Here is a 13,374-nt window from a genome sequence, read left to right on the forward strand (position 1 = left end):
ACTCATTAACAGAAATGTTCATGCTCATGGAGGTTTTAATGTGTGACATAATGATACATTTTGTCATTTCATCATTTGGCCTTAGCCAGACAATCAGTTAAGTATATAAACAGTTCATTAATGATGTACATACATGGCATATGTTATTTGTTTATATATTTCTATGTTATTTGTATGTTTATTTATATTACATGATGACATAATTATCTCTGGACGTCTGCATACATTATTACCACAGTTGTCCTCATCATTCAGCTCCGAATAGGAAAACTGCTCAATTTATGCAAATCCTAAAGTTCCCAAGTCTGCCGCAAAAGATCTGTGGTCCAAAATAGCTTGCCTGCCTGCGTGCCTGTCCTCATCTCCCAAATATCCGGCGAGGCGATTGTTTCCCTTTCGTTATCTGTCCCAACGTGATATTTTTTGTTTGTTAGTTTTATACCTGCCATTGTGTTTTGCGCATAAGGGATTTTGCTCAATAGGGAACAATAGAGCAGGCCTTAGTTTCCTATAGAGCGAGACTCAGATCCTTTGTCCTCCCCTCTGTGCTGGGATTGTATTGCGTGTGCATGTGGATGGGTGTGAACATGAGGTGATGTCAGCGTATCTGTCATCGGGCCAGAATTTGCGGCCACAAAGCCAGAGCGGAGGGAGGGTAATGCAGGAGGAGAAGGAGAGCAGGACTGGGTTTTTTTTTTTTTTTTTTGGACCATTACAAATCTGGACAGCTGTGTCACAAGATATTATATAAAATCTTTTTAACTTGTTTCTAATTCTGTGTGAAGGATTATGTTTTAAAAGAATAGTGAGTAGGTTTGACTTGTTTAAATAAAAAGAGAATTCCGGATCAAGATGTAACAGTGTTTTTCATTTGGTCAGTTTAGAGACTGCACACAAAAATGTCAGTAAGTGCCTCAGTCTTTTTCAGTTCATGTGACTGCTTTTTTCTATAAATGACTCTCTTTGACATTCTTTACATTTTTTTATCATTATGAGTTGTTTTTTTGGCAATGGCGACAAGGTCATTTTGCTTAGTTTCTTTTATAGGCACTTTCAGTATTATTAATTTTTTTTATTTTAGTTTGTCAGTAATATACTCGACGACACTACTGCAACTGGCCTGATTTGTAAAAGGTTGTGTGCAAACTCCATTTTGTCACAAAAAATGTACTAAAGATGTACTAAATGTACTAAAGATGTACTAAAGGTAAATAATTAATAAATAAGATTTAATAGATTTAACAATGTTTTTTTTTGTTTGTTTTTTTGCAGCTGACATTATAAGTATCCCCTCTAAAATGCATTAAAAAAAAACATGAAACTAATGTTTGTGGTAGTCATTGTATCATTAATGTGTTGCTAGTTCTCCCAGCTCACCGTTCGCAGGTGCCTGTCAGAGTGTGATCATTCTGCTCCTTGGCTGTGTCAGATAAACAGCACAGTGACAGACATAAAGGTAGCAGATCTCGCATAACGATTATGAGAAATACTACAGTAAGAAATAGGCCTGTGCAATTAATCAACAATTTGGTTTCGCTTTACACATTTGTTGCTCATTCTAAGTTGTATTATACAGTTTCTTGAAAAAACACATTTGTTACTCTGCAAAGCTTAGTTTCACATGAAAAAGACAAAGCATGTACTGCAATGTAACTTTTGCAGCACGGGATGCGCATTATTCATTGATGTACATTCGAATCATTCAATTTTGTAAAAGCGCGGAAGAGATCGCATGCTGTTGTGTGTGTGTGTGTGTGTGTGTGCATGCTCAGCCTCAGAGATAAGCAGAGCACACACATCTAAAGTCATCATAATGTGAGCACTTCAATGTTCATATACATGCAAATTTGTGTCAAAAGGCGATGTTTAGTGATTATTTATATTAACCCTCATATTGTGTGATAAACTAGTTGAGATCAAAAGACATGCAAAAGTGAAACCATTAATCAGAACGGTACTGCGCATACTTAAAGTGACAGCGCGCAATATTTCTGCTGCTGACTGTTTTATCATTAATCAAACAACAAAAGGACAAAATCACTCACTGCTCTTGACTGAAGGACTTTTGTAGCTATGATTAGTTTTTTTTTTACAGTGAAGATGCTTTTTCATTTTTTCTTCAGTGAAGATGCTTAAAGCACAGTTTGTTTCATATTTTTATTCTATTGTATTAATTTCCCTTTCCTTATTTACAGTTAAAATACAGTTGAAATTAGAATTATTAGCCCTCCTGAATTATTAGCGACCCTTTTCCCTCCAATTTCTGTTTAACGGAAAGAAGATTTTTTTTTCCCCAACACATTTCTGAACATAAGTTTTAATAACTCATTTCTAATAAATGATTTCTTTTAACTTTGATATGATTACAGTTCGTAATATTTTACTAGATATTTTTCAAGATACTAGTATTCAGATCATGTGCAATTCAAATGCTTAGTTAGGGTAATTATGCAAGTTATTGTATAACAGTGGTTTCTTCTACAGACAATCAAAAAATATATTGCTTAAAGGGCACATATTTTTCCCTTTTTTTAAAGATTTAATATTATGGTTCTTCTGAGTGTGCCAGTTTAGGTTCAGTTTAAAACACAATTCAGTTTTTTTTTTTTTTATCATAATGTGTTAAAAAGTGTCATTTTGGGGGCGTGTACACAGCTCGCTGTTTTAGGGGTGTGTTGCTTTACATGAAATTTGTTTCAACTTCCTGTCCAACATAACAAGGGGGCAGAGTCAAGAGCTACCCCGCTCTGTGTTTGGCAACAAACAGGCTGACAGACAGAAGCAACATGAGTGAGAGGACAAGCATTCAGCCGTACATGTACGCCTCGACCACAGACCAAGCAGAGAGTACAAAATCATTTGTGTCTTTGTATAGTTTTACAGCCAACTGTGTGCTAGTTTAAAGTTCCGAGCTTGTACACCGAGACTAATAACCACGCACACTGGAATAACTTTAAATAAGGCACCGAATGCGCTACATGCATTTTAGGATTCTAAACATAGGTTTCTATCTGGGTTTACACAGTGGCACTTTAAGTCGACGGCTGTCCGAAATGCTGTTGTGTGTACCCTGATAGAAACCTATGTTTAGAGTTCTAAAATGCATGGCGCGACGCTGCGCGTTGCCGAGTAGCGCTTCTGATGTGCGACTTGCAAGCAAGTTATTTGAGGGACACGCACTTGAGGCAGCTTGCTCGCACTTTCCAGCTAAAGTTTAACGGCTAAAGTTTAAGACGCAATGAAAAGTACACATTTGCAAACCTACCTAAAGTTACAAACATTAATTCCGATTAGAGCAATCATGTGGTGAATGTTGGTCTTGTGTTGAACCCAATGAGCCTTACATCTATAAATAGAGCAAGGGTGTTCCTTTAGTGACATCGCTTTGACTAACACGCTGAAAATGGCGCATGTGAAACAACAAATTTGGAATATGGTGACGCTTACCTGTCAATCAATATTGGTGGGCCAGGAAGACCGCACTCCTACGTCAAGTTGCGGTCGATCTAAAAACCCCTCCAATTGGTCCACCATTTTTATGTTGGTAAATTGTAAAAAAAGGACTGGGTGTGTTTATATTACCCCAATATGACGGTCTATACACTATACTTACACACATGTCTGTCCAAACAGCTTGAAAAGTTGATTTTTCACCATAGGTGCCCTTTAAGGGGGCTAATTATATTGACCTTAAAATAGGTTTCAAAATATTTAAACCTTTTTATTATAGCCAAAATAAAACAAATAAAACTTTCTCCAGAAGAAAAAAATATTATAGAAAATACTGCGAAAAATTCCTTGCTCTGTTAACCATAATTTAGGAAATATTGATAAAACAAAATTCACAGGGGGCGAATAATTTTGACTTCAACTGTAATCGTTTTGAATAATCGTGATTACAATAATGACCAAAATAATCGTGATTATATTTTTCCCATAACCAAGCTGCCCTAGAAAGAACTTTCCCAGTGATTATTTGATGTACTTGTTTTTGAATGAATTTAAGCATTTCCTGCAATGATAGGTCACACACAATGTCGTTACAAAGTTTACGCACACACACACAGCAGGGACACACAGTGGGTAGGGATTTGGATCCTATTTTAATGTCAGGTAAATTAAAAAAGAGAGTTATTGTCTTTATATCACCCCAATATGACTGTGGACACATTATACCTACACACAGTTCTGTCCAAACAGCTCATAAAAGATGATATTCATCATAGGTGCCCTTTTATACCAAAAGAAAGAAACAAACAAAGACAAAAAACAAGCCATAAAAGTTGCTTTATGAGTACTGTAGGAATGCAGAGAACAGAAAATGTTTGTTAGAAGTGAGAGAATGTTCTCCACTGCTGTTCATTTGTTTACAATGCCAGAAAATGAAGTTAGACGAACATAGCAATTTCCAAGCCACATTTAAATTTGTGCTGCTCTTGGAAGATTGTGTTGGTCATTATGTAAATTAGCTGCTCTTGTTTCTATTTTCTTGAAATTGCACATTAGAATTACCTGCATAACTTTTCACTGCCAACAATTGTATCAAGGTGCCATCGACATCCCTGATAAACTCACAGCAATGTTATTTTTCATTCTCCATTTATAGGTAAAAAAAAGTTTGAAATACCTTAGCACAGCTAGTGAACACCCTGGCACATCACTATATATTACTTGTTTTTCTTTCAACAACAAGGAGGGATTAATAAAGATTAGTTCACCCCAAAATAAACATTTTGTCAATAATTAATCGCTCTCATGTTGTTCCAAAACCGTATGACCTTTATTCATCTCCAGAACACAAATTAGGATGTTTTGGATGAAATCTGAGAGCTCTCTGATACTCTATAGACAGCAGTATTTAGTTCTAACCCAGAAAGGAACCAAGAAGATTGTTAAAACTAAGAATGCACTGAATTTTTTTGCCTCAATGATCAGCCAAAAGAGAAAAACAGCCTAAAATAAGAACTAAAACAAGGCTTTGCTGTGCTGCACTGCCTAGCAGTGTTCAGTGCACTGGTTTCACTCTCCCTCCAGCCATAGTCACTACGATTTGTTGCTGCACTGACCAAGGCATAAGAGCAGCAGACTGATAAACTAGCTTGTGTGCTGCGGTCAGAGTTCAGAATAGCTCCATATTTAGCTCTGTGGATATTCAGCTCATGTATCTGTATGCTTATCTATGAATGTACCACATATGATCACCAGTAGGGATGGGCCGGTATAAAATACTGACGGTATATGTAAACCTTGGATAAAAATATCACGGTTTCTCTGTATCATGGTATTGTGATTACTTCTCTAAATTATGTTTTTTTTTAAATGTCTGGGTAAAAAACAACAACTTTTTTTTCCTTTGAACACTATATTTTATTACAAAAAACATTTAAAATATTTTGGAACGGTCGGTAGCTTTTGATGTGGATGATTCTTTTCTGCTGGAGATACTGTTGCCCTAAAAAACTAAACAAAATAGTGGTAAAAAAAAAAAAAAAAACGTAACCCCCCTCCCCACCCCTCTACCCCCCTCAAAAAAAAACAGAAAAGCAAAGTTTGTTCAAATATTGTGTTGAAAGTTCTGTAGTATTCTTGTTTCTGCTGCTTGCGTGCTGTCATGGCAATTCTGTTAAAATGATGCATCTAAACTATTTCACTCTAAATTAAATTATACTGTCAAAAAAAAAATATTTTGATTTGATTGTGTGTTTTTTTTAGCAATATAATTTAAAAGTCATACAAAGTAAATAATTATTTTTAGTTAGGTTAGTTAGGTTTTAGTTAGGTTAGGGTTAGAACCATATAAAAGTAAAAGTTTTATAGAACATATAAAAGTAACCCATTAATGACAAAATTTGTAATTTTTGGGTAAACCTTCTCTTTAGGAATTCATCTCTTCAATTGAAGAGAGTCAAGTTACAGTCAAGTTACATCACTTTATTTATATAGCGTTATTTATATAGCGTTATTTATATAGCGTTATTTAAATGGTGTATGATTTAACCCTTAAACTGGCATTGTAACTTTCTTATTTCCTTTAGTTTATAAGTTCGTATAAAAACAAAAAACTCAAACAATGCTTAGAGGGTTGTCAACACAATTTAACCAAAGAAACCTTGGAGTGGAAGGTAAAGCTATTCTACTCAACAGTTAAGCAGCAGCCTTAACTTAACAGGCCAAGTAGTGTGTTTTCTGTTCTTTTGGTGTCTATACTGCCTGGTACAATATTTTGTATTTGTGTTCTATCCTCAGCATTTCTGACTTCTGTTACTACTTTTACAGACTTTATATGATAAACGATTGCAACAAAGTTCATATGAAAGTCTGGAATGGAGATCTTCAGAAATAAATCAACTGGAATCAGTTTATGGGTGCTAGGTGCATTCCTAACTGGGACTTTTCCCGAGTGGGCTGGCTGAAGGGAAAAAAAGTTGCAAAATCCCTAGACTGGCCCATTTACAGTGTAGAGACGCATTGATGTACAAGCTGTGCTGCTTACCGAACACCTCTGCCTTCTTCTTGTCCAGATAATGGGGTCTACTGTTTGTCTATTGATCTTCTGTTTCATGCTTTTGTCATTTTCATGGTCTTCACCTCACCCTCTTCATGTCATCGTACTCTTAGTTATTCTTTGTTTTTATATTTTCCTTCAGAGGCTGGTCTGAATGAATCTTTCAGATGTTCAGCCTTGCAGATCTCAGAGAGCGCTGTCTGTACAATAGACAGAGAATAAAATAGGAAAAAAACAATCATACCTGACAGCATCCTTATATACATTAACAGGCAGAAGAAAGATTGATTAAAAGAAGCCTTTTCTGCATTTATTTAATCTAGTATATAGTAAAAAATTATTACAATTTAAAATAAGGTATGCTAATGGTGTTTAAAAAGTAATTCATACCTGTGATTTCAAACTGAATTTTCAGTGTCACATTCTTCAGAAATCATTATAATATAAAAAATCTCCTGCTCAACATTTATTATTATTTTATATATTATTTTATTGTTATTATTTTTATTAGTGTTGGAAACTGTTGGGCTACTTAACAGTCTTGTGTAAACTGAAATCGTGAAATTAAAATGTGTGTCTCCATCAATCCATCTATCCATCCACATAAATACAATGTACAGCATAAATCAGTACATCCCCTTTAAAAATTATTACGTATAGAAAAAACGAAATTTTCATGGGCCAATGACATCACCACATTGAAATGGTCTATACATTTTGATACATACAAAAAAACTGTTTTATTAAACAGTCATATTGATTTAAAAAAATTATAACCAAACCTCAATAGAAAGATAATACATTTCAGTTAAAATGAGGTATTGCAAAATAAATTAATTAATTAATAATAAATAAAAATTTAATTGCAAACTACAAAATTTCAAGTAAATTTTATAAATTATACACACAAACATATTCACAATTAACTTGTTTAAGAGTGATAATTAATACATTTCTATTTAAAAAAATAATAGTTTTAAACTTTTTCATCAGTCTTAAAATATAAAGTGTATCAGTTTCCTTAAAACTATGAAGCTGGAGACAAAATGTTTTCAAAATAGATTATTACAAGTATTACTACTAATAATAATTAAGTAACATCTATTAACGACCATAAAAGAACAGCAAATGGCCCTTTTAGAATGTTCTGAAAGGATCGTGTGACACTAAAGACTAGTAATGATTTAGAGAATTCAGCTTTGAACCACAGGAATGAATTTTATTTGAAAATACATTCAAAAAGAAACCAACTTTATAATAAAAAATACTTTTTACAACAGGCTTCTTTTAAAAGCATTTAAAAACCTTACTCATCCCAAATGTTTGACTGGTAATGACCTTTATTCCTAATGTCATTTTAAATCTTCATCCCAGCCTCTATTTTTGATTAAGTCTTCAGCTCTTTCTAAAGCAACAGGTGTTATGAAGAGCTCTGTGATCTTTATCTTGGGGTTTTGGCTTATCATCTTGGGTCTTCGATTCACGTTTTGATGTTTTGCAGATGTTTGTTTTTATCTGCTGCAGCTTTAACAGCCTCTTCAGTAGTGCTCTGCGGCACTAGAATAGAAACAACACTGTTATAAGCAGCAGTTTGCAATGATAAACTAGATTGTCATGATGCCATTAGTCATTTGTACTCACTGAAAAAGACTCTAAATCAACCAGGAAATTCAGTGTAGAGAAGTCCATACGACAGACCACTGTTGATATGACCAGTATGCCAGCATGCACTGAATTGGTAACACAGGTCCAGTATGATCTCTAGAGCCACCTTTGCTTGTACCCAAAATATCCTCCCTCGCTGTGCCAGACACAGTTGTCAGAAATCTCTGAGCAGTTCATGCTGGTCCTGCCAGTCAAACCCTGCTGTCTGTCTGTTTCTTTTTAACATGGACTCGAGGCTCTGGCAGGAAGCCCTGTTTTTAGCAGGCGCCTGTCAAAACGTTTCACAATCCAGAAATGTGCATTAGCAGTCATGGAGAATGGCCTAAAGTGAAAGACTAATGGACAGCTAATGGTCATGTGATACACTAACCCTAATGCTTCTGATTTGTTCACATCAGCACAATGCATCTGACATGGCTCTCATTTTTCATAAGCCTATTTGCTCAATATTAAGCAGTGGTGAAAAAGTACTGAAGAATCATACTTAAGATACCTTTAAAAATGTAGTGCAAGTAGAGTAAAAGCATCTGTTGTAAATATTACTCTGAGTAAAAAGCAGACATTTCAAAAGTACTCAAGGACACCGAGTATTACGCTGTAAAAAGCTGATGTGTTTACATATTATTTGTGTAAATTGTGGATGTGTGAAAACAAAACATTCTGTGTGCATTTGTTTATTGCCCAGCAGGCACACAATGTCATAAAAAGTTAATATTAGGTTAGATTTAGGTTGTGATTCAGTGTCTAGGTAGCGTCCAAGGACAATGCTATTTTGTTGTCCGATAACATTGATTATAGGTTGTGTTAAAAAGTGACCAAAATCCGACGTTGAGCCAACATCTTAAACCAACGTCACGTTTACATCAAATACTGACATTTATTTGTCCAAAATTAACCAAAATCATTTCAATCAAAATTATTCAACCAAAATCCAGTGTCTGATAGACGCTATAGTGGTAACGTCTAGACAACGCCAAACTGTAACATCATTAGACGACGCTGATATTTGGTTGCTTTTAGTTTGGACGTTGGACATTGACCTGGGCCAACACGATTTTTATTTCCAAACAAAATGCAACGTCTCCACAACGTTGAGGTACAGTGTCAATCTGACTTCATGCAGACGTCCTGTGCCTGCTGGGTGTTTAAGGCAATTTCGGTCATCATACAGTAAACGTCTGTCATCTTCTCATCAGTGCCTTGCAGTCTCTAGATTTTGGAAACACTTTTAATGCTTCCAGACAGTTTGCTGCAATTATAAAACGCCCATGTCTTGAGGTAGTTCATTATGATGTGATTTACCTTTAATGTGTGATTTGATTGGACAGGAAACACAGGACGGATTTTTCTAATCCCCATAAACAATAAAAAATAAAGTAGTCACTTCAGGTTGAAGGAAAGTAGTGGAGTAAAAGCACAGATAAAATGTACTCAAGAGAAAGTAAAAGTATACATTATAAAACGCTACTTAGTAAAATACAATTTCTGAGAAAAACTACTCAATTACAGTACTTTGAGTATTTGTAATTTGTTTCTTTACACCACTGATATTAAGAAATTCCAGAGTTTCTAAATAAATATATATTTGTTTATAGTAGTTTTGAGAAAACACAATGCAATGTTTTAACTTTAGAAGAGTAACGATGTCATTATTTGCTGGAATAACCTTAAAACATTACCAATTACTATTTTTTAAACCAAGATAAGCAAAAGAAAGAACAATCTGTAAGTGACTATGCTTTATATGAAATTTGACCTCTATAGAATACAACACATTTTTACATTGTCCATAAACAGATACTTAGTAAATCCAGAACATTTTAAAGTGGTTCCAATTTTACATAGCTGTATTTTACACTCTCTCACACACACACACACACGCACATAGTTGAGGTCAAAGTTATTAGCCCTCCTGTGGATTTAGTGGACTTTTTCAAATATTTCCCAACTGACGTCTATAGTGCAAGGATTTTTGTCACAGTATTTCCTAAAAAAAATACTTATTTTCAAATGTTTAAGAACATTATTAGCCCCAGGGTATTCACGTGGTCTTAAAAGTCTTAACATTTAAACAGAAAATTGTAAAGATTCTTGAAAAATCTTAATTCATTTTAAACGTGTCTTAATTTTCCATTGTTCATGTAAAGTTACCCAATCAGGCCAACACTTTAATACAGTATATTTACCAACAATACAGCTCAATAAAACTTGTAACAAAACTCTATTTACAACTCGGTTCCTCACAACAACATTTATAGGTTCTCCATGTATATATAGACCATATTCGGTGAGGACACTGACCTGGACAGACATGCATTTAGTTAATTATAGCTTTTAAAGCTTATCAAAGAAAAGTATATATGGTTTTCTTGTTTTAACACAATATTTAAGTATTATTCAAGTAATACTATTTTTAATGGGTTAGGGTTAGTCAAAAAATGCATACATAATGGTCTTTAAAAGGTCTTTAAAAATCTTAAATTTGACTTGGTGAAACCTGCAGAAACCCTGAGCCCCCTTAAGCAATATTTTTTTTTCCAGATTGTCTATAGAACAAACCACTGTTATACAATGACTTGCCCAGTAACTCTAACTTGCCTAATTAACCTAGTAAAGCCTTACAATGTCACTTTAAGCTGAATACTAGCATCTTTAAAAATATCTAGGGAAATATTATTTACTGTCATTATGGCAAAAATAAAATAAATCAGTTATTAGAAATGAGTTATTAAAACTTTTATGTTTAGAAATGTGCTGAAAAAATCTGCTCTAGTTAAACATAAATTGGGGGAAAAATATACAGGGGGGCTAATAATTCTGACTTCAACTGTATACAACAATTTTAAATTACTGATCTCTAAAACATGTTATGTATAAACTCCTATAAAAAGTAATCTCTCTCTCATATTGCCTGTTTTGACAGTCAAAGGCATTGAGGGAGCGATGGCTGTTGGACGGAGCGCCATCCAGTGGAGAAGACGAGGCACAGAAACAACTACAAGAGGACGAAGCCAAGACCAAACTGCTGGAGGAGACCATCCTCAGGTTAACACCAGCCACTGGATTTTTACATCTACTCATACAAACAATCTACAAATAATTCACTTTTAACTTTTTATTTTTTCACAGACTAGAACAGGAAATCGACGAGCTTGAGACTGGTGTGCCTTTGAATAAAGGAGAAAAACAGGGCAATGAAAATGTAAGATATCGTCTTTGCTCATTGGGATTTTTAACCATGAATAAGTCTATTGAAGGTTTTACTGACAATCAAAGTAATGCATTTCTACCCATTTCTGCTAGGCACCTGATGGTCCACTGAAGGGTGAGTGTCTGAATATTTTGTATGTTTTATTATTATTTGATAAAAGTTTGTAAGGCAATACTTCTTATCAGTTTATAAACAATTATTTTCATTCCGTGAGTATTCAAATTATGTTTTGAAAAATGGATACTTGACTCAAAAAGGAAAATTCATTGATTTACTCATCCTGGTGTTATTTCAATGCCATATTTCTTTTATATTATTCACCAACTACTGGACAGTTATGAGTAGGCCCTCACGGAATCTGCGCGCGCAGAATTCCGCAGATTTTCCGCAGATTTCTGCAGGTTTTTAGCCTATCATTAATTCTGTTTATTTACTTGAGTAAATGTGTAAATCTGAATTTATTTAGTTTTTATTCAGTAATTTATTACTTTTTATTTAATATATTAAGGTCTTAGTTGTGATACTCCGCTGGATACTCCCAAAATAATTCTGCAGAAATCCGCAGATTTTTACTAAAATTCTCCGCAGAAATAGCAAAAAAACGTCCGCAGATTCGGTCTGGCCCTGGTTATGAGCCAGTTATAAGTAAAAAAAAATGCTTGATCTGCTCAAAACATCCCTACACTGTAAAAAAACTCCTGGTTGCCTTCAGTTTTAAGCTGAACAAATGAACCTTATGAGTCCATTGAACTTTATATAATGTTAAACATACTTAAAACTGCTTTCGTAACTTATCAAATTAAATTAGAACATGATAAACTTAGTTTAATAAGTTACAATGACCTAAAAACATATGCTTTCAGGACTATTTGATCATATTATTTTTTTACAGTGTAGCATTATTTGTTAATGCTTAATTTAAAAGATAAAAACAATAACTTTTTTGTTGTGACAAACATGAAGCAGACATGTTTACTCGGATAAGATTAACCAAGCTTAACCAAGTTTGTGGCTTTGTTTTTAGCAGTTCATTGGCTCTGCTTGTTTGTGACCTGATTTGCATTGCACATTGTCTGTTAGATCACTCAACTTTCCACTCCCATCTGAGCTTTTATATAGGTTTCCGCTCTCATGCTTATTTGCTCTGTTTAATATATCTGGCCCAAAGTTGTCTGTTTTTATGTCTGCTACTACTGCTTTGAGTTGCATTGCAAATCTGATGGTATTAAAAGAATGCGTGCTTTGGTAGAAGTCTTATGTGAAGATGTAGAAAGTGGGCTTTTTTGGTGGGAGTAAAGGTGGATTTTAAAATATATTATGTAGGTCTTGATATTTTACACATGGCATCAATACAATAAATTGTTTGTTTGATGTAATTTGATTGTTTTATTTATCTATAATATTCTATCGTTACATTCCTAGTGCTAACAGAGTCTCATAAACAAACGGTCATGTACAGAAAAACTAAAATCTCATATGATAAAATCTCATCTCCTGATAACGATATATATATATATATATATATATATATATATATATATATATATATATATATATATATATATATATATACATACAGTTGAAGTCAGAATTATTAGCCCCCTTTTGATTTTTATTTTCTTTTTTAAATATTTCCCAAATGATGTTTAACAGAGCAATGAAATGTTCACAGTATGTCTGATAATATTTTTTTTTGTTCTGGAGAAAGTCTTATTTGTTTTATTTTGGCTAGAATAAAAGCTGTTATTAATTTTTTAAACCATTTTTGGGACAAAATTATTAGCCCCTTTAAGCAATTTTTTCCCCCAATAGTCTACAGAACAAACCATCATTATACAATAACTTGCCTAATTACCCTATCCTGCCTAGTTACCCTTATTAACCTAGTTAAGCCTTTTAATGTCACTTTAAGCTGTATAGAAGTGTCTTGAAAAATATCTAGTAAAATATTATTTACTGTCATCATGATAAAGAAAAAATAAATCAGTTATTA

The 13,374-nt window shown here is 33.9% G+C and overlaps 1 protein-coding gene and 1 long non-coding RNA gene across 5 annotated transcripts in view; one reads left to right on the forward strand and one right to left on the reverse strand.

Moving 5' to 3' along the window:
* Positions 1 to 13,374, reverse strand: part of LOC137487469 (uncharacterized) — a 95,084-nt gene that overhangs the window by 73,510 nt on the left and 8,200 nt on the right. The window contains exons 4-6 of the long non-coding RNA XR_011006066.2: positions 8,147 to 8,438; positions 7,844 to 8,062; positions 6,494 to 6,705 (exon numbers count right to left, since the gene is read on the reverse strand). This is a non-coding gene — a long non-coding RNA (uncharacterized lncRNA). The remainder of the gene's footprint in view (positions 1 to 6,493; positions 6,706 to 7,843; positions 8,063 to 8,146; positions 8,439 to 13,374) is intronic.
* The window catches only part of palm1b (paralemmin 1b), a 47,066-nt gene that overhangs the window by 29,397 nt on the left and 4,295 nt on the right, over positions 1 to 13,374 (forward strand). For all 4 annotated transcript variants that reach the window (NM_200601.1, XM_073913546.1, XM_005163394.6 and 1 more), the window contains 3 exon segments: positions 11,094 to 11,215; positions 11,300 to 11,372; positions 11,474 to 11,495. In NM_200601.1, the coding sequence (NP_956895.1) occupies positions 11,094 to 11,215; positions 11,300 to 11,372; positions 11,474 to 11,495 (217 nt within the window).

This window comes from Danio rerio, chromosome 2 (assembly GCF_049306965.1).
Source record: "Danio rerio strain Tuebingen ecotype United States chromosome 2, GRCz12tu, whole genome shotgun sequence".
Lineage (NCBI taxonomy): Eukaryota > Metazoa > Chordata > Actinopteri > Cypriniformes > Danionidae > Danio > Danio rerio.